General features: G+C 46.4%; 1 protein-coding gene across 5 annotated transcripts in view; it reads right to left on the reverse strand.

Moving 5' to 3' along the window:
* LOC146171622 (tRNA (34-2'-O)-methyltransferase regulator WDR6) overlaps positions 1–22284 on the reverse strand; it is a 215707-nt gene that overhangs the window by 71524 nt on the left and 121899 nt on the right. For all 5 annotated transcript variants that reach the window (XM_084586380.1, XM_084586377.1, XM_084586376.1 and 2 more), the window contains 4 exons: positions 13366–13428; positions 13053–13229; positions 11559–11736; positions 2237–2372 (listed from right to left, as the gene is read on the reverse strand). In XM_084586380.1, coding sequence (XP_084442506.1) covers positions 2237–2372; positions 11559–11736; positions 13053–13229; positions 13366–13428 — 554 coding nt within the window. The remainder of the gene's footprint in view (positions 1–2236; positions 2373–11558; positions 11737–13052; positions 13230–13365; positions 13429–22284) is intronic.

A 22284-nucleotide genomic window follows, 5' to 3' on the forward strand; every position in this document is an offset into this window, starting at 1 on the left:
TTGAATTCTTACCCATACTCCTGCATACTGATTTTTGTTTTGTTTTGGTGATATAAATTTCCAGATACAAATTTTTTCGTGGCCCCGTGAGATCTGTATCTCAGAGGCTCTATTTACACTGCTGTGAATGCCATGTTTTCCTGTACAGTGTTGAACAGGACTAGTTCTGTATTTTTTTTGGTTGCAAAGACCACACACTACACTGAAAAGGGGAGGTCAGTGAGGGGGACAACAGTGTATGCCTACCTTAAAGAAGTATAGACACCCAGATTTTCTGTTTCAGTATGTTTGCTTTAATCGATCCACGATCGTCCAAAACAGAGGGACTGCGACCCAAAAAGCCCCAGCACAGCTCAATGATCACGTAAACACAAAATCTAATGACAGACATGGGAAGAGTGCTTCATCTACTTGCAATAGCACGTGCAAGAAAAGACTGTCGTCGAGCAGCACTTCAACATAGCATAATTAGTTCTGTAACATTGTTTCACCCAAAGGCGCGGACATTACTGACATTGCCATGCACTTTGAATTTGGCACACTAGCCAGTGACTCAAGCGACAAAGCAGGAATCAGCAGCAGCCACAAAAGATTGGTTGGTTGGTGTGTAGGAAATGTCAACTGGTAGGACACGCTGAACAACAGAACTGATTACCGTGAAGATGCTGCTCTCCCTGTCCGGTTTCCCAGCGCCAAGCTGGCGCTGGGAAAAATGTTTAGTAGAGAATTATAGCATGGCGTGATCAGCCACCGTGACCTGCTACTGCACAGCTCCCGTGCTCACGCGCCGATTGGTCCCGACACGGCAGGCTTGCGCACCGCCATCTAAGCATGTGGCGACATCTGGGGCTGTCAAGGCAATCTGGGCATGTAAAGCAGTGGCCGCTGCGATCGGGTAATCTATCGTGGATCGCAGTTCATCCACTTACATCACAATTCCCTGTACAAATGTCTATCAATAACGATTCAACTGGGAGGATTGTTTTGCAAATACTGAGGTGCTGAAGTGATTATAGCAATAAAAATGAGCTTTCTTTTTCACAGGCACTTTGCTACTGCTGTCCCGTGCAACATACCCGGTGTCTGCTAGTCTGCTAGGTCCGCTGCTGAAGGCATTGTGCAAATCATGAACATATTTTATTATGAGATGGGCTTCCCAGTAAAGCGGCACGAAAGTCCAACATTTATTACAGCTTTAGTTCGTTCACTTCGGCGTGAAACCAGCTAGGCTTGGTGATGTCTAAGGCAGGTGGGGAGCGATGCAGTTCGTCTCCCGGCGCGCCAGCGGGAGACGCCGTTGCCGAAAGCTCTGCACCTGTGCAGGAATACTGTTGGGGGCCAAGTATAGCAGGCAGTCTCCATATGTACACCAGATTCAAGTTGTACAAGAATGGCGTAAAATAAAAAGAGTAAATTCTGTTTCCCCTTTTTAGAGCCTGATTGGTGTGTCCGTGCGTGCACTAAGTATACCCAAGCTTTGCGCTTGAAAAACACACCCACCGCGGAATCACCACCAGGTGAAGTGATTGTAACATGCACCAACAAATACAGTGTGAAAGGCAACCGAGTCAAGCGAGCAGAAGTGCAGAACATTCCCAGAGCATGGCCAGACTTAAGCGGCAGCGGTGCTGCCGCTCGATTCCGACACAGTGAGCTATCCTGTGTCATCACTGCTCTTTGCTTTTCTGACTCCATGTCAGAGCTGTTTGATGATATCAATGTATTTACCTATATACATGTTTTTGTCACAAAGATGAGTTTTGAAAAGCGAAGTATTTGCCTAGCTTGCATTTAAATTCAAATTAAAATATCTTCGCGGCAACGTGAGAGGCTGGGATTACTTGGGGAGCATCTCCTTTGTATAACCGGGAAACCAATCATATTTCTTCCGACGTTTCAAAAACTGGTGTCTATACTTTTTTAACTTGTTTGAAATTTCTTACAGAACAAATACCCGAGACTCAACTTGTATTGTAAAATTCCAGTATCCATATACCTCATAAGCTTTATACCATTGCCATGATATGGGGCAAGCATATAAGAGCAATACATTCAAATGCAATACTTCCAGGTTTGAATCAGCCACTAAGGAGGACGAGGAGAGGTGAAGGTGTTCTCAGAGTAGCGACAGCATTCAATCCGCACACCCGTATCAAGGGATGCCGGTCTGTGCTGTGCAGTTTGCTGAGTGCACAGGCAGGCCTGGTGTCAAGATATGTCCACAGCAAGCACTCACTTGTTGCTGGCGAAGAGGTGGCAACAGCTCAGAGGCCAGTGGTAGCGGCACTTGCAAGACTCTAAACAGGCAGTGCTGGCCTGCTGGGATCGCCAAGAGGATGTCGAGGGGCCCACCCCACTGGTAGCGAAAGAGTCTGCAACCCACAAATTACGAGAGCCATGCAACACTGTGACAAAGCACCTAGGCTGGTTGCATCATGACTCTGGTCTTAAGAAAGAAAGAACCACCACAGCTTGTGACAAGTGAGGAGAGTTGAGTGAATGCACTGCTTAGCAGCCATTTCCTGTCACGCTTGTTACGATGCAATGGTGAAGTGCTCCCACCATACAAGGAATGGCACGAAAAGTACAGGATGGTTGAAAAAGACATGCACACCTTCTGTCCTGTTAGAACACATCCATGGATCGCACACACCAGCCACGCATGACACCACATGGTTCCAAAGCAATCAGTTCAGAGCAGCTTGGTGCAATATTCCTAATTTTATCACGCCGGTGCCGCAAACCTAGTTTGGCAGTTTGGTGCAACACAGGTGTGGGGTCACTGAACAAAGCTTTGCTTTTTTTGCATTTAAATCACTCCATTAGCAGAGAATGCCAATGCCTTATACTGCTTCTAGGCCCTCCTTTACAGCAACTTGCTCAGGGACTTTTTGTGGTCAGCAGCCAAGGCTATGGGGGTGGGGCGTTTGCCACGGTGTTACTGCACCATGTAGTTCTGGCTTATCTGGCCTCAGTTACGGTTTCAGTTCAGCCTTTACTTGAAATATTACGTTTCGAGTGACCAAAGATGCAGAAATGCTTTTCTTTAAGCTACTTAAGGCATAAGTGAATGTAAAATCGCGGTTAATGAATATCACATGCTACGTATATCACCGAAACAAGGACATTGCAAAACCACATGGAAACGGCGAGTAGATGCAACAGAAGCAACCAACGCACGCTTTGGGACATTCCCGCCAGATGGCGCAGCCATTCAGTTTTCTTGGCACAGTGTACTGACTTGAAAATGCACTACACTAACGTTGAAATGGCTTGTGTTCTAGTAAAATCATGATTTAATTATAACGTGAACCTTTCTGCAATGTCATAACAGTCCAGAGTGCGATCCGCAAAACATATGAAGGGATTATATCACGCTGCCCAGTGAGCTGATTCTGTAGCTTTGGCTGCACAGCCAGAAAAAGTTATCTGGGGGTATTTTATTTATTTAAAATATACTGCAGGTCCTTTGATGGGCCCTAGCAGGAGGGGCAACAATAACAATATCACAGAAACAAATAAAAAAAATGTACACAACACAATATTCACAGCAGCCAGGGGTAGAATAACTGAACACTTTGAAAATAAACAATAGAATGCGTCAATGAACAAAGCAACGGGAAAAAAAAGGCATTATTTCAAACACGAACAAATATCCTTTAGAGCAGCAACATCATAGCAGGTTAGTCACAGGTAATTAAGATTCAATTAGCTCTATGAAGTCAATGCTATTAGCTAAGCAAGGTGGCAGTCGGTTCCATTCTTCTATAGTACGCAGAAAAAACAAATATTTAAATGCGTTTACTCTAGAATTGTAAGGCATTAGTTGATGTTCGTGACGATTTCTTGTCAGACGGGTGTTAAGCAGCGTCAGGTAAGGCGAGGAGTTCATTATCAATTTATTACATTTCAGTAAGAACAGAAATTTAAGTAGTTGAATCTTCCTTCGTAACTGGAGTGTAGGGATGTTATGTGGCATCATTAGTTCGGTTGGTGAGTCCATTGCACGATACTTAGAAAAAATAAAACAAATAGCCTTGCGTTGGATCATTTCGAGTGAGTGAAAGTTAAGTTTTGTGTACGGGTCCAAAACGGCGGAGGCATATTCAAGCTTGGGTCTTATGATGAATGAGTATGCTTTTGGTGGAGCTTGCTTTGATGGGCATCAAAGCAAGCTCCACCATCAATTAAACTCTCACAGATCATACACCAAAACCTGTACAAAGGCAGTGCAACCAAAAATTCCTCGCTTACAGTGCCAAATGCTCTCTTGAAGCCACACCTGCCGCTTCCATGCATTCTTCACAAATCCACCTAATGGTTGTTACAACGGGCCATCTCAATTAGGGTGCTTGTGAATAAATTTAAAAAGGTTCCATTCTGGCAGGTGTCCACAGGAATGTCCAGGCAGAGCTTGGAAAAAAAATTAGCTGCGGTTTAGTTTTGGTTAACCCTAGTTGAATTGCAAAAGCAATGGCAGAAGCTTCTTTTGCCTGCTACACTATTTCCCTATCACGCCACATCAGTGTAAGGTGCTACAATATTGGGGATACTTCAGCTCATCCTTTAAGGGTATGATGTGAGAGCATAAGCTACCAACCAGCCTACATATAAGGTCACGCTTTTCTTCAGCTCATCCTTTAAGGGTATGATGTGAGAGCGTAAGCTACCAACCAGCCCACATATAGGGTCACGCTTTAACCAAGTCGTATGGACGTGCCTAAACAGTTCTGGTAGGCTGATTCTAATATCACCCTCCCATATGAAAGGAGCGACCAGAGTTGGTAGCTCCTGCCCGTGGCATAGGGGTGATGTGAATTCAAATGTCATAGCAGGCTGATTTTTTTTATGAGCAGACCGTAACTACGCCTCTTCACGGCGTAGCTGCGGCCACCCGAGGTATCGCTTTGGCTGTCGGAGTGTCGCAACAAAAAAAGTTAGCCGGAGGTTATCCCCACTCAAACAGATTATTAAGACGTGCAAAAGCGCTGTTTGGCATGTGTTTGTTTGGCTGTTGAGTATAGAGACTGGCACAGCAAACTGACAAAGTGTGCCTTCCCTGAAAGGAAAAGTGGTTGCCTTTTAGGAACCTGCTGCCTTGGCTCACAGGTTAAGATGCTGAGCTACTGAACCAGAGGACCCAAGATCAAACCCATGAACGGTGGCCACGTTTTGATGGATGCAAAATGCAAAGGTGTCCCTGTGCTGTCCCGATATCAGCGTGTGTTAAAGAACCCCAGGTAGTCGAAATTCTTCCATAGCCTGCCACTAAGGCACATATTTCTCCCTCCCTTCCCTTGAGGTATGGCTCAAGTGTCCCCTGGGAAGTATGACAGATATCTTCCTTTCCCTATCAGCCCACCAATTTCAGGAAAGGCGCACAGTCTCTCTCACTTCTTGGTCGACGCCTACAATTACAATGATCGTATACAACTGAAGATGCAGATGTCACCAGTTAAAATCTCAATCACAAAGCAGCCTCCAAGTTGATGACGGATGCCAAATGGGAACCGAAATGGTATAACACCACCCTGAATGCTGCACAAAAAATGATTTATCAATATTGTGATATAGAACCACGTGACTTTTGGTACTGCTTCTGCTCGCACAGGAATAAACTGGAATGCAGATCTACAGCTGATCCCCACAGCACAGGCACCTTGTGCCCGCTAGGCGCTGCCACTGTCAAGGTTGAGTTCAGCACCCTGCGCGACCCGTTCCTCATTCCTGTCAAGAAGGCTCCCTCCACATCTCGGCAGGGATAGAGTCTGCTAGCGGTGTGCCACTGATTGTAGAGACGGGAATTGGAGCTATTAATGGGGCTGAAAAATTCTTTCGAGACACGAACATTAGAGAAGGAACAAAGCTTTTTGAAGCAGGCCATGTGCACAACATGAAACAGACAAAATCGTGTGATGAGGTCGAAATAACAGCCTGGTGTATTATGTAGACAAACATCAGTGCGCCATCGGAAACCATCAAATTAAAGGTAAGCAAAATATTCATCTACTGGGTTTTTAGAAATCCTGACTTGTTGCTAGCTTTATGCAATGGACTAACCGGCCCGGATTACCGCTACATTCTTACAAATTAAAGTGACAGCTACCGGAACAACCATTTGCTCTTTTGTAGGACGAAGGGAAAATACTTGGGTCATAGGACGGGTGCCCTCCTTCATTCGATTTTGCATTTCCCACGAAATGGCTGCTGCATATCTTGGATTTCACCAATGGCACCCGTGCCACCTTCGCTGCAGAGGTAAACGTAAAAACAAATAAAGAGCACACACTGCTACGCAAATGCAATGAACGAAGACATGGCACCTTTATCGCCGTTTGTGTCTGCCAAGCAAGAAAGGCCTCTTGGTACCTCAAGCTCGGCACAGTGCCTCCGGAATTCCTGAAGACCTTTGGGTTCCTGAGGCCGTCTACTGGTCATTGCAGGAGACTCTGCCATATAATGGTGTCTGAGATGTGGAGGCAAGCCCGCCACTTTAAGGATTGTCTACGACTCGTGTGTGAGAGCACTTATAGCAAGCAGCGTGTGAGTCGCAAGTACACAGAGTGGAGTGCCCTGAGTGAACGACTGACTGAATTTCTTTGGAAGGTGGTTCTACGTCGGCTTCCACGAAAAAAGATGATGGACGAAGATCAGCAAGGCAAGGTATTGAATTTCGCAGATGAAGGGATACCTCTAGACATTGATAAGATGCTGAAGCTGGGTCCTAAGCATGCTTTTGAGCCTAGAGTTGATGAGGCTGAACAGGTGGCCATGTCACGCTGTATTGCAAATAGAATTCCAAATTCTGATAGGTCGCGGTGCATCCATGAGTGCTTGGAAGTGTTAGAGCACACAAAAGAAGGATTAAAGGGAAAAACGTGCCCTATTAACTATATTGCCAAATGGATGGCCTCGAAAGACCTCAGAGTTATACTATCAGATAAAGAAGGGTATTTTACTATTTTTTCTGTGAATCAGTTTCAAGAAAAAGCGGAGGCTGCTGTTGAAAATTTTAAAAGGTTTCCTATGAAGGCAACTATGGTAAAAGAGAGGGCTATGGCTCTACTTGGTGATCTTGGGCTTGAACGAATACATGAACAGGTGAAACAATGCAAGCAATTACATTTGGAAGTATTCTTTTCGGCAAAAACCCATAAACCAGATGTTCCGTTCAGAGCCATCGTATCTGAGAAGAGCACGTGGCAGCACCTGGTGTCCAAATATTTGCAGAAACACCTTTCCTCGTTGACTTTATCAGACCCTCTAAGGCTACCTAACTCTGAAGCCCTTGCCGTGTTCCTCAAAGAACACAACCCAAGAAAATGTGTCGGCTTCAGCATGGATGTCAAGGATTTATATTATAGCCTCCCCCATGACTGCCTCCTTAAGCGTGTACAAATGTGCATTACAGAAGACAATAATGAATGTGCCTTCATTGACGCCTCAGGTGTTAGTGTTGAAAGTTTCCTTGAACTTTTGAGGTTCTACCTGGAATCCACCTTCATAGGCTGGAAGAACAAGCTGTATACGCAGAAGGCTGGAGTCTGCATTGTGTCGAGTGTAGCACCGGTCTTGAGTGACATCTTCTTAATGTACGTGGACAGACACCTGAAGGATAACTTGGAGGGCTTACATTATTCCACCTTCAGGTATGTGGACGACTTTTTAGTATTAACAGACCGTGAAGGATTCTATCAACGAATGAAGGACATTATGGATGTTTTTACTGAATGTGGATCCGGGCTGGAATTTACTGTTGAGAAACCAGTGGACGATCGGTTACAGTATTTTGATATTTTGATTCAATTCGGTGATGATCATGTTTGTTGGGAATACAACCCAAGATCGATGAAGCCGTTGCTAGGCTCCAATTCAGGACATTCCAAATTAGTGAAGAATGGGATGATAAACACATGCTTATTAAATGCGTTGAAGAAATCTTGTTACCACGGCATGGGCAAGAGTTTTGAAAGACAAGTGAAGAGAATTGCAAAGGCCGGTTATCGGGAGTCTGTTATTAATGAGGCCAGTTGCCGGTTACTGAAGAGCCTTAAAAGAACGCTCAGACAGAAATCCCTGCCCAGCATAGGTTAGAAGAAGAGGAAAGTTGTAGTGGTACTGTATGTGCACAGAACTTCACATGGCCTCAAAAATGTAGGCAAGAGTTATGGTGTTGACGTCGCATTGACCGCCCCGCTCAAGATGAAGAGTATTTGCCCGGTTATTCAAAGGGAAAGAGAATTGAAGAAGCAAGAATGTGGGGTGAAACATAGAGACCCATTTGTTAGATGCAAGACTGGTGTTGTGTACAGGTTTCCACTCTCTTGTGGAGCCTGTTATATAGGACAAACAGGACGATGTATTAACAAGAGACTACTGGAACACCGGAACAACTTGGAAAGTGGCAAGGACAAAACATTTCTGGTCTCACATTGCCATTCCTGTGAAACAATGAAGGAGATGAAGTGTACTGCCATGTCTGACCAGGTTAGGATTTTGTATCACCACAAAGAAAAGTTGACGAGAGAAATAGCTGAAGCATATTTTATTTCAAGGGACAATAACTGTGTCAGCAAGACTTCTCTTGCTCTTTCAAGCAAAGAGATATCTTTTTTGAGTGATTTTTTGTGTAGCAGGTGAACCCAGGGGTTGTTTCAAGTGATTGCTTCGTTCTTTTCATATTTGTTTTTATCTGGGCCTTGGAGTAAAGGCTTAGGCTGAGTTGTGAGTCACTGCTTGTACTGTGGCTTCCTTTTAACTTGTCCTGTGTCTTCCTCTTCGCGCTGTTTGAATTAACAATGGATGTTTACCAACTCGCCCAGCAAAGTATCTTGGTATCACAATGCTGCGTTGGGCAACTGTAAAATTTTGTTCCAGCAGGCGAATTCATGTATCTATTGCTAAGCCTACAACACATAAGTGTATCCAGCTGTTTTTATGCGCCATTTGTGATCGAGAAAAAGATGCAGAGCTCATTCACAATGACGAGCACAGCACGGCACAGCACTGCGGGCGCCGTCGTCTACTCCAGCCCTCCTGACCGGGTCGCGCTCGCCACCGCGAGTGCCGCTCATACAGTGTTGGATTAAGATGTGCAGAGTGTCTATAGCAGTTGATCCTGCCACTGGAATACAGTAAATTTTTTTTTGCAAAAATACAGTATCATTCCCTGCTTGTTTTTTATTTCCAACAAGACTCCTCTGGCTTCCCGTGCCCCCCACCCCCTGAAGTCTAGTGCCCCTTTCAATGTGCCTCCACTACACAGGTGACCTAAGTGCCATCATCTTTTAGACCACCTGGGATTATTTAACGTGCACTGACACTGCGCAGCACATGGGCACCTTGCTTTTTGCCTCCACTGAAAAGCGGCCGCCGCGGTCGGGATTTGATCCTGCATCTTTGGGCACAGAAGTCGAGCTCCCTAACCACTTCAGCACTGCAGTGGAGCCATTGGCATTTCATTTTCCTTTCTGAAAACTACAAGTTTGCTCAATTTTAGTTCCCGGAAAAAGACAATCAGACAATCTTGAATATTATCACATTCCCTCGATTCTAAGCACCCGCTTTTTTTTTTCCCAATCACGACGTCGAAAGTGAAGAAGTGCTTAGATTCAAAAAATCTAAATAGCCCCCCCCCCCCCCCCCATTTTTTTTTTCATGGCTATATCTCGACATGACGGGCACGAGGAACAATTTATTCGGCAAAGTTGGCAAACATCTTCAGCAAACATGATTACAATTCACTTAAACTTCAAGCTGCAGGCAGCCCTCTGCAAACTTGTTCCAACTTCAGTTACAGATCTTGAACAACTGACACCAAACAAAGCAACGCAAGCCTGCAATGCCTGTGAAACCTGCCGAGCGCCGCCGATACCAGGCATAGGTGACACCATGCTGATAGAATTATCGGGGTCTCTTTCAGCTGAGTTTTGGCCTTTTATGCTGGCATCTGTCATGCAGCCTCTGAACACAGCAACACATGATGCCGGAGATCACACCACAGACGCTGAGGACTGACAACTCTAGTTTGATGACCGAGCGAGCAAGAGCGTTTCACAGCCTCTGATGTGCACTTGCTTGCAAAAAAGGGGGAGCTTAAATTCGCATGCAAATTCCTTTTCAAACATTTTTCTTTTCCCACAAAAAAGGGCGGTGCTAGCAATATCGACACTATGGTAGGTTAGTTTCAGGTACCGTATTTATTCGCATAATGATCGCACTTTTTTTTTTAAATACTGACGCAAATTTCGGGGTGCGATCATTACGCGGGGTAAATGTTCTACAAAAAATTTTTGAGCACCGAAAACGCAAACAAGTTGCAGGTCAGACGTCTTAGAACATATATCTCGATTACAACCAAAAATAAAAGCTGAGTAAGGCTTACCTTCGCAATAAACACGCACATTAAGCATCACATGGAGTGCACAATGCCCATTTATTTTTTTTCGTCAGTACTCTAATCAAAGTCTGAATCCTCGCCATCCTCGCTTTCACTGCTGCACGACTCATCGGAAACGGCAGTGTCGTCGCTGGGAGCATCTTCACAATCCCACAGGAAGTCATCTTCCATTCCATCCAAAGCGTTAGATATGCCTGTCTTCTTAAAACTCTGAGCCACTACCTCGTCGGGGATACTGCTTTACGCTTCTGTGATCCACAAGCACAGCATCTCCACGGATGGCCTTTTAATCTTTCCGCTCGACGTCAAATCATGCTGGCCCATCGCCATCCACGAAGTGATGGAAGTCTATCACTTTGCTTTCATACGCGGCTGGGAGCCGCTGGCACGACGACGTCCGCCGCCTCAGGGAAAGTCCATTCCGTCGCATAAAGCGAGTCGTCCAACCGGAGCTAGCGCGGAAATCCTTTGCGGCGATTCCCAGCTTCCTGGCAGTTGTGCGCGCATGCGTCTGTATCTTTTCTAATGATACTGCACAACCATCCTTGCGCAGGTCCCTCACGTATTCTAGGATCGCCTCCTCAACACGAGGAAACTTGACCGTTTTGGGTCCACGGAAAGCCCGCCGTGTCTTGTTCGTAGCCATCAGCTTCTCGCGCTGCTTCTTCCAATAGCGTATCCTCATTTCGTCCACGCCGAAATGCCTACCAGCAGCGCGGTTGCCATGCTCCAGTGCATAGTCGACAGCCTTGAGCTTGAACGCGGCGGTGTAACTGGCATACCGCCCCATGGTGAAATGGCGTAAACTCGCACAAAAACATAAAGCACGCTACGACCGACGCTGCCGAATTGCAAAATGGCAAACGCCGCAAAGCATGGAATCATGGGAACTCCAACGTTACTAGACTAGGTTGGGAACTCGTCGGAATGCATTCGCTGCGGGATGACTGCAGATCAACCACCAGGCGGCTCCATGTTCGGGGTGCGATCATTACGCGGGGAATTAAAAAAATGGAATTTTGACCTCAAAATTCAGGGGTGCGATCATTACGCGAGTGCGATCATTATGCGAGTAAATACGGTACGTCTAGCATAGATGTTGAGTTTTCTGCACTTTGAAATCCTTGCATTTATTTTTCACATCATAGCCACTACCCACCGAATGAGGGCATCAGAGGCAGCAGTGACAACACGGATGTCAGAAGGTGCATGCTCCCAGACGCAGACGTCCAGGTACCGTGCGAGGGGGTCCGTGGACGGAAAGCGGCAGGCACCACGGTGCTGCCGGTCCAAGGACCACAGGCGGTGGTCATGGAGCTCTTCACTGATCATGCTGCCTGCAAAGTTCCAGGGGCAGGCTTGTATGCTGCAAGACACTGCTCTTGGTTGTTATGGGTCAACATGGAATGTGTCACCTGATGCAAAAGGCAAGCAAAGTAGATTATCGTCAAGTGACCACATTCACCCACACAGCTATTATGAAAGCTAAAGAGAGAACGTATCATACTCCATTCCTCATTTAGCCACTTTGTGGCATGAATCCCCTGAAACTCCTCCCTCATACCCAGCACCCCACTACTTGTAATAACAGTTTACTGCCCCTCCAAGGACTGGCAACTAGAAGTCTTGAATAATGGAATGTCAGTTCAGAGCGACTGTTGTTCCAGGACTGCCAACAACCCGCGCTTGGTGATCGCGCGCTACCGCTTATGCACATCATCTTCTTTACACCGCCTACCATGGTAATCTTTCCAAACTTCTGATTCTAGTCATGCATTGTGGTGTCTCCTCAATTATGTGCACCTTTCACTAAATTAGGACACTCTCCACAAATTGTTCTAGTGCCTCTTTTGAAGCTGAGCTATCTTCAGCCCCACTGCGGCAGACAAGGAAACAAAGGAAAGAAACCTGGCACTAAGATCAAAATAATCATGGATAATCCAGATTAAAAGTACACATCTTTGTCTACAGCTTGCATGATAGTGATTCTCCACACAGTCCTGCTGTACTCCGTGTGGTCAAAGAATGAAGTGCCGTGAGGAACAAAAAGATACAATAAAACTACTTTGAAATGCTTACCTCCTACATGGAGTTTGATTAAGTGTGAGTTCATGAAGCATTTCAATATGCTCAGTAAACCTTTACTGAATCAATTTCTGTTTAAACATTCCCTTCCTCTGACCCCGGCCAGCAGTACTACTTACTAGTGCTGATTAGCTGTGCTAATCAGTGCTCTTAACTTCAACTAAGTGTTGCTGTAATGCATTGTGGGGTTGCTGTCCACCCTAAGGTACCAGGAGCTTGCATCAGGCCTTTAAACCATCATATTGAATAAACGCTCCTCACTGGTGTAGAGCTAGTGTGCCTGGCTTGCATCCAAACGGGCAGCGATTCACAATTCCCGCTCATCCACTCTTCTCCACATAAGTCTTTTTTTTTTCTTGGAAGGCACTTCGCAACCGTGGTTGAATGATGTTATCCCTGTATTGACCAACCAGGCCATTTCATTGTCATGACTCTGGAGTTGGTGGCAAACGTGCACTCCAATGCCATTAATATTTAACACCAGTAGTTAAGACCAATGCTCAGCCACATCACACATGTCCCTATGACAACTGTATGAATTTCAGATTAGGCTGCGATGAAGACTCACACTGTCTGGACGCTGCGACCTTCCAAAGGCAGAGCTGGGCGCGGCCTCCTGCTGAAGCCAACAGGCGGTCCTCGCGGCCAGGCAGGTGCGAGGGTCGACAGCAGGCCAGGGCCTTGACCGAGGAGATGTGCCCGTACAGGCGACATGCAACACGTTGCACTAAATGCGTGTGCTCCTCTGTTGATGGCATAGGTCAAGGGGCAGTCCTCAGGTTCTTGCAATGCCTCCTTTAAGCTGCCCAGCACCAAAAGCAAAGTTGCCAGGCAGTGTGTGCACCCTCTCTCTCAAATGAAACAAAAACCCCAAAGGATACGGTAAAGCTGAGATATTGTGATGATATTGTCTTCACCAGCAGTGGCAATGTAGCTCTGCGAAACTGAAAACAAAAACTCATTAATGGATTACAGTATTTTCTCACATACAACCTGCCGCACACAAAACTGGAAAAACACATTTCGGAAAAGTTTCTGCAAGTTCTCGGAGGGGGGCTCAGCTTGACGGCAGTTTGTGCGCCCCACGTGCAGTTCACCATACCCATTGTCAATGGCACGTGTCAAGCTGATGAGGAGCCGACAAACGGCATAGACAAATCCACGCCCAGTCTGTTTGTTCTAAAACACCATGCCTGGAGTCCACCACCTCCATTGTCAACAGCGTGCGGGGCAGATGAGGGTCCGACAAATGGCATAGACAAATTCACATCCATAGTCGGTTCTACAACACCATGCCTGGAGTCCACCATCCCCATTGTTAATGGTGTGCGTGAAGCCCAGGGTGGTTATATAGAACGTCTCGAGTGGGGGTCCTCCATAGACGCCAATGCGGACGGGTGAAGCCGGCTAAGCAAGCAACGACCATGTTGCAAGGGGCAAAAAGCATGCGGCACCAGCCTGTGCAAGCGCACTGTGCGCTTGCACAGGCTTTAATGAAGTCATCTTGACGTTGAAATCCTTTATTTAGACTGCCAATTTCATATTTCATGCACCTTACAGACAAGAGCGAATGCAATCGGTGGCAAGCTATAGTGTTCTCCAGATTTTATCAATGCTTCTTGGATCAGAAAACAATTTCCTGCACTATCATATAGAGCCACGCAGCACACATCACATCAGTAAAAGCAGTTTCAAAACTAGTGCACAGAAATGAATGAACACTGTTTCGGGATGAGAATGCCCTTAGATCTGCATTGGGGTACATATGCTTCGCTGAGAGCATAAAAATTTTATCTCTGAATCAGCGTCGCTCGTTCACCTGCGTTACGCTGTTGCAACATGTCTGTTTCCTTAAGGGGGCACGCGGCTTTCCACAGGCGAAAATGGTAAAAAAAATCAATTTTTTTAAACTGTTATTTTCTTCTTCTACAACTCTTGTTTTATGTAATTAAAATTTTTCACCATCGAAAACCATCTAGAAACACTCCCAAATCACAATTTATGTGATCAAAGGTAGCAGAAAACTTCTTCCAAATAGCGAAAAAAACTGCGTTTTCCAAGTCCTTATATCTCGGCAACCGCCCAATGGAGTGCAGCCATCTTTGTCTCTACGGAAAGGGTGTTACTTTGACTTCACATTTCCCACTTCAACGGTCTCCTCTGAGCCGAACCAAACGCATAATAAACAAAAGTTCCAGGGTCGCACGACGACTCCTGATTGGCGGCGCGCATCACGCGAGAGCAGCGCGCTCCGCAATCGGTCGCCTCGACGATGCCTCCCCTCAACGTTAGTGTCTGCTACACGTGCCTCTTTACATCTTGGCTTCTTGGCTCGCCGTACCAGTAATTCGCGCAGAGACTCACCGCGTGTCCGTGTTTGTTATTTGCGCAAAGCATAGTTTCGAATACAGATTATGCAGCCGCTGTGTTCGCACGTACGCGCGGAGCAGTTTCGGACTTCACTGTTGGTCAAAGGTTGACGACAGCTGAAGTAAAAGACGGTTCATGCCTACGGCACGTGTAAGCTAAAATCGTCGATGGTGAAGAAGTCGTCTGTTTCAAGAACTTCAGGTGTTCAACACTCTACTGAAGTTACGGGCACGGAGGTGAATGCTACGTGCGCAGCCACGAGTGTCACTGAAGTTACGGGCACGGATGCGAGTGCTTTGTGCATGGCCACGAGTGTCACTGAAGTTACAGGCGCGGATACGAGTGTTTCCTGCGCGGCTACGAGTGTGACTGAAATTACGGGCGCTGAGGCGAGTGATTATTGTGTGGCTAGGAGTGTCACCGAAATTGCGGGCACAGAGGCGAGTGCCTTGTGCGTGGATACGAGTGTATACGGCGCCATTGCTGAGCACTTCCTATGCGGATGATGCATCGTCTGAATGCACCAGACACTGAAGACCTTTACGCGCTGTGCTCTGGGTCACTGGAAACATCGTCAGATCATCACACCGCTCATCTTGGAACTTTATGCGATGTCGCCACGTCATCGGCGAGCACCGGGCACACCTGCAGCTACGTTTTTTATCGCCAGAAGCATCGCAGGAAGTCGCCACAAAAGTGCAAGCTAAGCCGAGTTCCGTGCCTGCAACCATGCAGTGTTCGCCAGTACAGAGCCAGCGGATGAGCCATCGAACAGCACTCTATGCGCTTTTTATGTGTTGCTTTTGAGACGCGTTTCAGTACACAGTGTGTACATTGTTCCAGTCGGGAGCCGACATACTCCTGAATCCCGCCCACAGGCGTCCCTATTGCCTACGTTAAAAGCGCTAACAGGGATCGAACAGCTACTTGCGGTAACCGCTGTTGGTGGCATGATTGCCGTTTGGTCTGCCACATTGGCGTCGCACAACTATGGTACCTAGAACAGCTTAACTGCGGTTGGCGCTGCTCATGCACAGAACATACAGCAGACAACGCGGCGTCATTTCCCTTTTTCCAAATTTCCTCTCTGAAAAATTTTAGTACAGCCCCAAATTTAGTGTTAAAATTTACACTTGACCTAACAATATTTTAATTGACTGCCCCTAATTACACATATAATATTTTGAAAAAAAAAAAAAAACGAATTGTCTTGCCCTTAGAAATTTACTTAGGTATGCACAAAAAAAGACTCATGAAAATCCAATAAGCGGTTCTTGAGATATGACTTTCCCTAGCAGCCACACCGTGCAAAAAATTGATTCTGAGAAAACGGCTCTCAAAGGTTGAGAGAACAATAACTCTTTTGTTTCTCAAGTTATCATAATGAAATTTTCAGGACAGGCTCATGACATTAACAAATGAAAAACCACCAAGTTTCATAGAATTGTGCATGCTAGTTCTCAAGTTACAGAAGCATATCAAATTAGTTTGAATAGGTCCTTTATATTAGGCCTGGAGAAATTGCGAAAGGCACTGGTATTGTGCAATTTGTCATGCTGGTTCCTAGATAGGTTCCTCAGGGCAAGACAAAGCCCTTTTTCTAAATTTCCTTGCTGAAAAATAGCCGCATAGCACTGGAATTTTTGTTATCAATTAGACCTATGTTGATTAATCAAATTATGACAAATTCCAGACAATATTTTGAATACATAGGCTTGCCTTGCCCTCAAAAATTTATTCAGGTATGAGATAAAAGAAACCCCATGAAAATCTGACAAGCAGTTCCTGATATATTAGAGAAAAAAAAAGAAGGAGAGAAAGACGCGCCGCAACAACAGCCATGAGCAGCCATATAAGACAATTCCCAGAAAATGGCCCTCAACAACTGTGACACTTCCAGGTCTAAAATGACACACAGTAGCTTGAAGTGTCTTTGCGCACTGAAGTTTAGTTGCTAGTCCAAGTTCGGTGCCTCCTTGAACTGTCAGCCCAGTCGCGAGGCAATGCACGCACAAGGTGTTTGAAAGCAGGGCACCTAGGGCATCCATCTGCCTGAGGCAAAATTTGGCACCTTCGGTTGTAACGGTGGCAGGTCCGGGATCAGGTGTCATCACTTGAAACTTGCGCTGCGTCGCTGGCATGGCACCAAGTTCATCTCTAACAGCAGCACGCTGTGCCTCCGCTGCCTTGATCTCCTTGAGCGTCAAGAAATACGTTTCCAGGCGAACAGTGGAAGCAGTGTTCTTTCCCTTCAGAGGAGATGAGGGACCGGAGGTGAAGGCCACAATTGCCGAGGTCGAGGGGCCCGGATCCCCAGACGCACTTGAAACGTTGTACTCTTGTGCCGATGAAGCAGATGGCACATGGCTCAAAGCGGCGAAGCAGTCATTTCGGATGCTGGTAGCGGCAACGCTGTCGTCTCGGACTCTGGAAGCAGCGGCGCAGTCATCTCGGACGCTGGTAGCGGCGACGAATTCGTCTGGGACGCTGGAAGTGTCGATGCAGTCGCCAGCGCGCCTCGCCATGTTCGCAGCCTTCGTGGAGCGCTTCCGTGCCCCGAACGAATGTCGCGTTTTGAACTTTGCTTTAGGCATTGTGACCAACTACGCAACTATCGACAGACTGCACAAAACTCTTTGGAGGGCACGGCAAGAGGTCGTAAAGACAGCGATCGTAAAAATGGTGTGTGATGAAGAGAGCAAAGCACAAAAGAAAGACGCAGCAGACGACACGCAGGGAAGTAGGCGGTGGAGGCCATTGCGTCAGCGCGCGCAACAGCCAATAGCAGTCGCCCAAACCCCCGCGTTTTCGAGGAGTGCGCGACTCTTCCAATCGCAGCTTCGAATTCGAGACGCGGGAAACTCGAAAGCCGCCGCGAGGCTCCCAATCAGAAGCGAGCCACGCCGCAACCACGCCGCTGCCGCCGCTGTCGAGGGTTGCGAGAGGAAGCGCAAGAAGTCACGAACAAAACAAGACCAAGATGGCAGTGCTCGGTTCAGCGGGGGAGGAATGACGGGTGTGCAAACTTGGGGCATTTTCGCCAATTTCTCACTGCGCTGCGGCTGCCGCGGCTTGTTATATTATCAATTTTTTGCATTTCTACAACGATTACGACATTGATATTTGCAAAAAAGGTAGTTTATGACATATACTACCGGAATATATACCTTTGCAAAGATCAACTTTTTTGCTATTTTTCGGTTTTCAAAGGTCGCGTCCCCCCTTAACGAAGAAGTGGAAATACTACTTTTAAAAATATCTGCAGCTCCGATGGAGCTGAAACTTTGTGGTTCAGTTGCATGGCACATCGGGAATAAGATGCAATAAACAGTTTATATACCAAAATTGCCGTCATGACCCCTTTAATGAAAAAAAACTCTAAAATACCTTCTGTTTCTTATCATTCCTTTATGCCATTTTTCAGTTTTGTTTATACCTTGTGGAAGGAAGTACCACTATGAGGGCAACCTGGCTATGAATATAGCCGAGGTCGATTTCATGTGAAAATCAAAGCCTTTTATGAATACGGCACTATCTTCCGCTGTTTCTGCCTTTTAAAAGGCAATAGACGAGAAGTTAGCTCCGCAGTCAACTGTTGGAAAACCGCGCACACCTCCAGTTTTTGCCAACGCTGCTTCATTCTTCGTGCTGCACAGTGCTGCAAATGTTTCGCCGTTTCTTCCCTTCCCTATTTCTCACTACATCTTGGCTCTACTTTCTGAACGGACCGCTCCACCTTCTTTCTATGTTTGCAGACAGCTTTGCTTTTTTTTTTTCCTATGCGCTGCATGCTTTCTCTCCCAGCTCCAAGGCCTAAGTAAAGTTGGCTTCTCCTGCATGCTGCTAAGCCTGGTGATAAAGCCATTTAAAAGAACACTGTGTTCTTAAACAAAATTGCATCGCGATCCTAGGTAGCGAGCATGCGGTAAAGTAATTTCGTAGGAAGTCGTCGCTGCAGGCAAACGCACTTTACTAAACAGATTTTTAACAATAGTGTCTTTACTATCACGGGCGAAAGATGTGCAGTTGTCTATGAAAGACGAACAGGGACTTCAGTTTTACTCTGCTATATCCGAGTTTTTACTTTATGCGAGTTTACAATAGTGGGTCTCCTGTATAGACAACTTGGAAAAAGTGCAGAGAATGGCCATCTGTTTTATTCGCCATCGCTACAGACAAATAGACAGCGTAACAGAGATGATTAACTCTTTCCCTACCGCACCCATTGAGCATCGTTAGCGCGCTAACGATGACTTCGCACGCCGATTTTGAACCCTTCCGCATCGCTCACAAACAGCTTTGCAATCTAGTGTGTAGTTGAATAACTGAAGTGTCGATTTTGATGCCGTTTACATTTTTCCCATGAAGCGGCTATTTTTGAGTGCGCTCCGAACACGCGACAGCGTCTCAGTCACATGGGAGAATGGCGGCATCTGCATCAACGACGCGTGCTTTGAAACATCGCAAATCTGACAACTATGAACTACAGTCAAACCCAGATATATCGAACTCGAATGGGATCACGAAATAGTTCGACATATCGATAATTCGATATACAGAAATCGTCTTTAGACGCCAATTGCGATCGTGAAAAATGATACTCTATTTGTCGTGTAATCAACCCACTCGTGTAATGAACCCCCCCCCCCCCCCCCCTTTTGCTCCCGAGAATATGGGAAAAAAAAAAATGTTCGGTGGCGCGTCCCTTCATTTCGACCGTTGCATCCACAGCTCATTTATTGGCAGCGCGTCAAGATGTAACACAGCGATAACGTCACGGTGTGTTTATCTTTTGACTATACTTTTGATAGATCCTGCGGTGGCAGGGAGCGAACTTGGCAGAGTGCCCGTGATATGACGATTAAACAACCCTGGTTCGATATATCATGCCACGCTTGGGGCAGGCGTAGTCCACTGCCACAAAATCATTGGAAAGCGTGATAAGCGCAAATGCCATTTGAAGCGAACAATGCTAAAAGTTGGTGTCATCATCGCAGCTGACCGCGTGCATAGATGCAAGAATAGATGACTCTCACAAAAAAAAAAAAAATAAACCTGCCGCTTCTTAATGTCCGCAGCCGCCATAGAATGCGCTATGCCGCACGTTCAACACAACGACAAGAATGAACGACTCCCGATAAAAAAAAAAAAAAGAACTGCCGCTTAGCATCCGCAGCCACCGTAGCTTACGCATGTTCAGCACGACGACACGAGACGCACATCACACGTCAGCCGCCGCGTGCACAGCGTTCACAACACACGCTAGAGACAGTATCTTCCACGGGCTGAGCTGGCTTGTCCGCGCATGCATAGTGCGTGTTACTGCGAACGAAGTCAAGGCCACCTAATCTAGAGGGCGCTGACGAAGCCCAGGAAAGAGAACAGCAGAGATAAATCTCGGCAAAAGAGTGGGCACACCCTTGCACTTCACTCTATTCAAAAACTCTATTGCATTTTTCCCTCTCCCGAACACCACGGCTGCATTGGTTCCCTCTCGTTCCTTCACGCACATGGCGTGCAAACGCCATGTGCTGGTGCACGGCAGCGATCACCACAGATGCGCGCCCCTTTGGGGAAAGGGCGCGGCGCTGACCTAGACCAGCCGTCACCGAACTGTGCCCTCTCATTCCTTCCACGCGTGGCTTGAAAACGTCAAGCGGCTAACGGACGAGGGTGATGTGATCATCTTTGGGGAAGGCGCACTGTCCAATGCGTGGTGGGAGTTCGATATATCGAACGACCAGTGAAATTGAGTTCGATATACGACGCAGCTTTCCTATACTTTTACATGGGATTTTCATGGGGATATTCCGTGAGTTCGATATAACCAAAATTCGAACTATCTGGGTTCGATATATCCAGGTTCGACTTGTATCTACGATCAATTTTATCGATGACCCAAGCAGAAGCGACTCTGAAGATGCTGCCAATTATCGTCAGAATTCATTTCCGACCCCGCTGACGACAAAAACACAAGCCCGGAACACCGGCGGCCACACTCTGCCCACTAACGATGACTTCGCAAGCAAATTTTTAACCTTTCCGCGTCGATCACACCATCTAGCGTGTAGCCGGGTAAGTGAAGTTTAGATTTTATTGCTGTTTACATTTTTTCCCGCGAGGTGGCTATTTTTGAACGCGCTTCGAGCACGCAGCAGCGTCGGAGTCGCATGCGAGAATTGCGGCATGTGCATCGACGACGCACGCTTCAAAACGTTGCAAATCTGATGATTCCGCACCGTCTACGACAGATTTTATCGATGACCCAAGCAGCAGTGACTTTGAAGATGCTGCCTTATCGTCAGGATTCAGTTCCGACCCTGATGACGATGGAAACCAGCCCGGAACATCGGCGGACGCAATTTGTTGGCCTGTTTTACATACGTCTGGGACCGCTCCGGATGTTTTGTTTGTGTTGTTGGTGTCATTTATCTCATTCTCAGGGTGTCAACATCATTTGGACACGATATCTTGCCTCCTGCAAAAACAGGGAGTGGCGTTCCGCCCAAGAAGAGAACCAGACATTCATTTCAGCATGGCGCTCTGCAGCGGCCCTCGATTGCTCATTATGCATCAAAAACACTATTTAACACTGAACTTTCATTTTTTCACAGGGAGTGGCCAATATAATGGTCTGCATTTTGTATATCTCGAAAAATTTCTTCAATTTTTTTCGTTTCTTTACAAGTGCATTTCGTCAAGTTTTCTTCATTTTTTTCTAAAATCTGGTTTTTGGGAAATTATATTGTGTTACAACACACAACTTCATATTCAAAGTTGTATGCCTAAAAAGCAAATCAATTTAGGATTCTTTTCATGCATTGCATAAAATTTCAGACATGACAGTTTTTACAAAAAATCTCCAACCTACAGAAAACGGCCATTTCGGCCACATAGGGAAAGATTTAATCTCCTGGACCTTCAGACCCTCCGATCTAGACGGAGTACAGACTAGTGATGCAGAACTATCGATAGTAATATCGATAGTTGGGTCACTATCGAACTATCTAGGGTAGACAAAAACGATCGATAGTACTATCGACAGTAATTTTGATAGTATATCGACAGCTCTATCGATAGTCCGTCGATAGTTTATTTCGATAGCGCTATCGATAGTACTATCAGTAGTAATTTTTGCACTGCTATCGGTAGAATCAAATCAACCGTGCGAACTCATTGCAGCAAAACTTGGTTCCCTGAGTGCATGGTATGATGGTGGTAGTAAATATGACAGGACTCTCCATTATCGCAGTCGACACATCACCGAGATCTGCAGATGTGCAGTCGAGTTGAAAAAACATTAGCACTAGTGACGTGTTTCCGGAGCGGCCGACAACAACACTCGGCGCCGCGGTTACGACCGCGCCGACAACAAAATTGCTAATCCTGCTCACAAAGCATGGTGCAGTGCCAGCTGCGCCAGCAGCGCG

Source organism: Amblyomma maculatum, unplaced genomic scaffold, assembly GCF_055883805.1.
Source record: "Amblyomma maculatum isolate TAMU_Amacu unplaced genomic scaffold, ASM5588380v1 scaffold_19, whole genome shotgun sequence".
Classification (NCBI taxonomy): Eukaryota; Metazoa; Arthropoda; class Arachnida; order Ixodida; family Ixodidae; genus Amblyomma; species Amblyomma maculatum.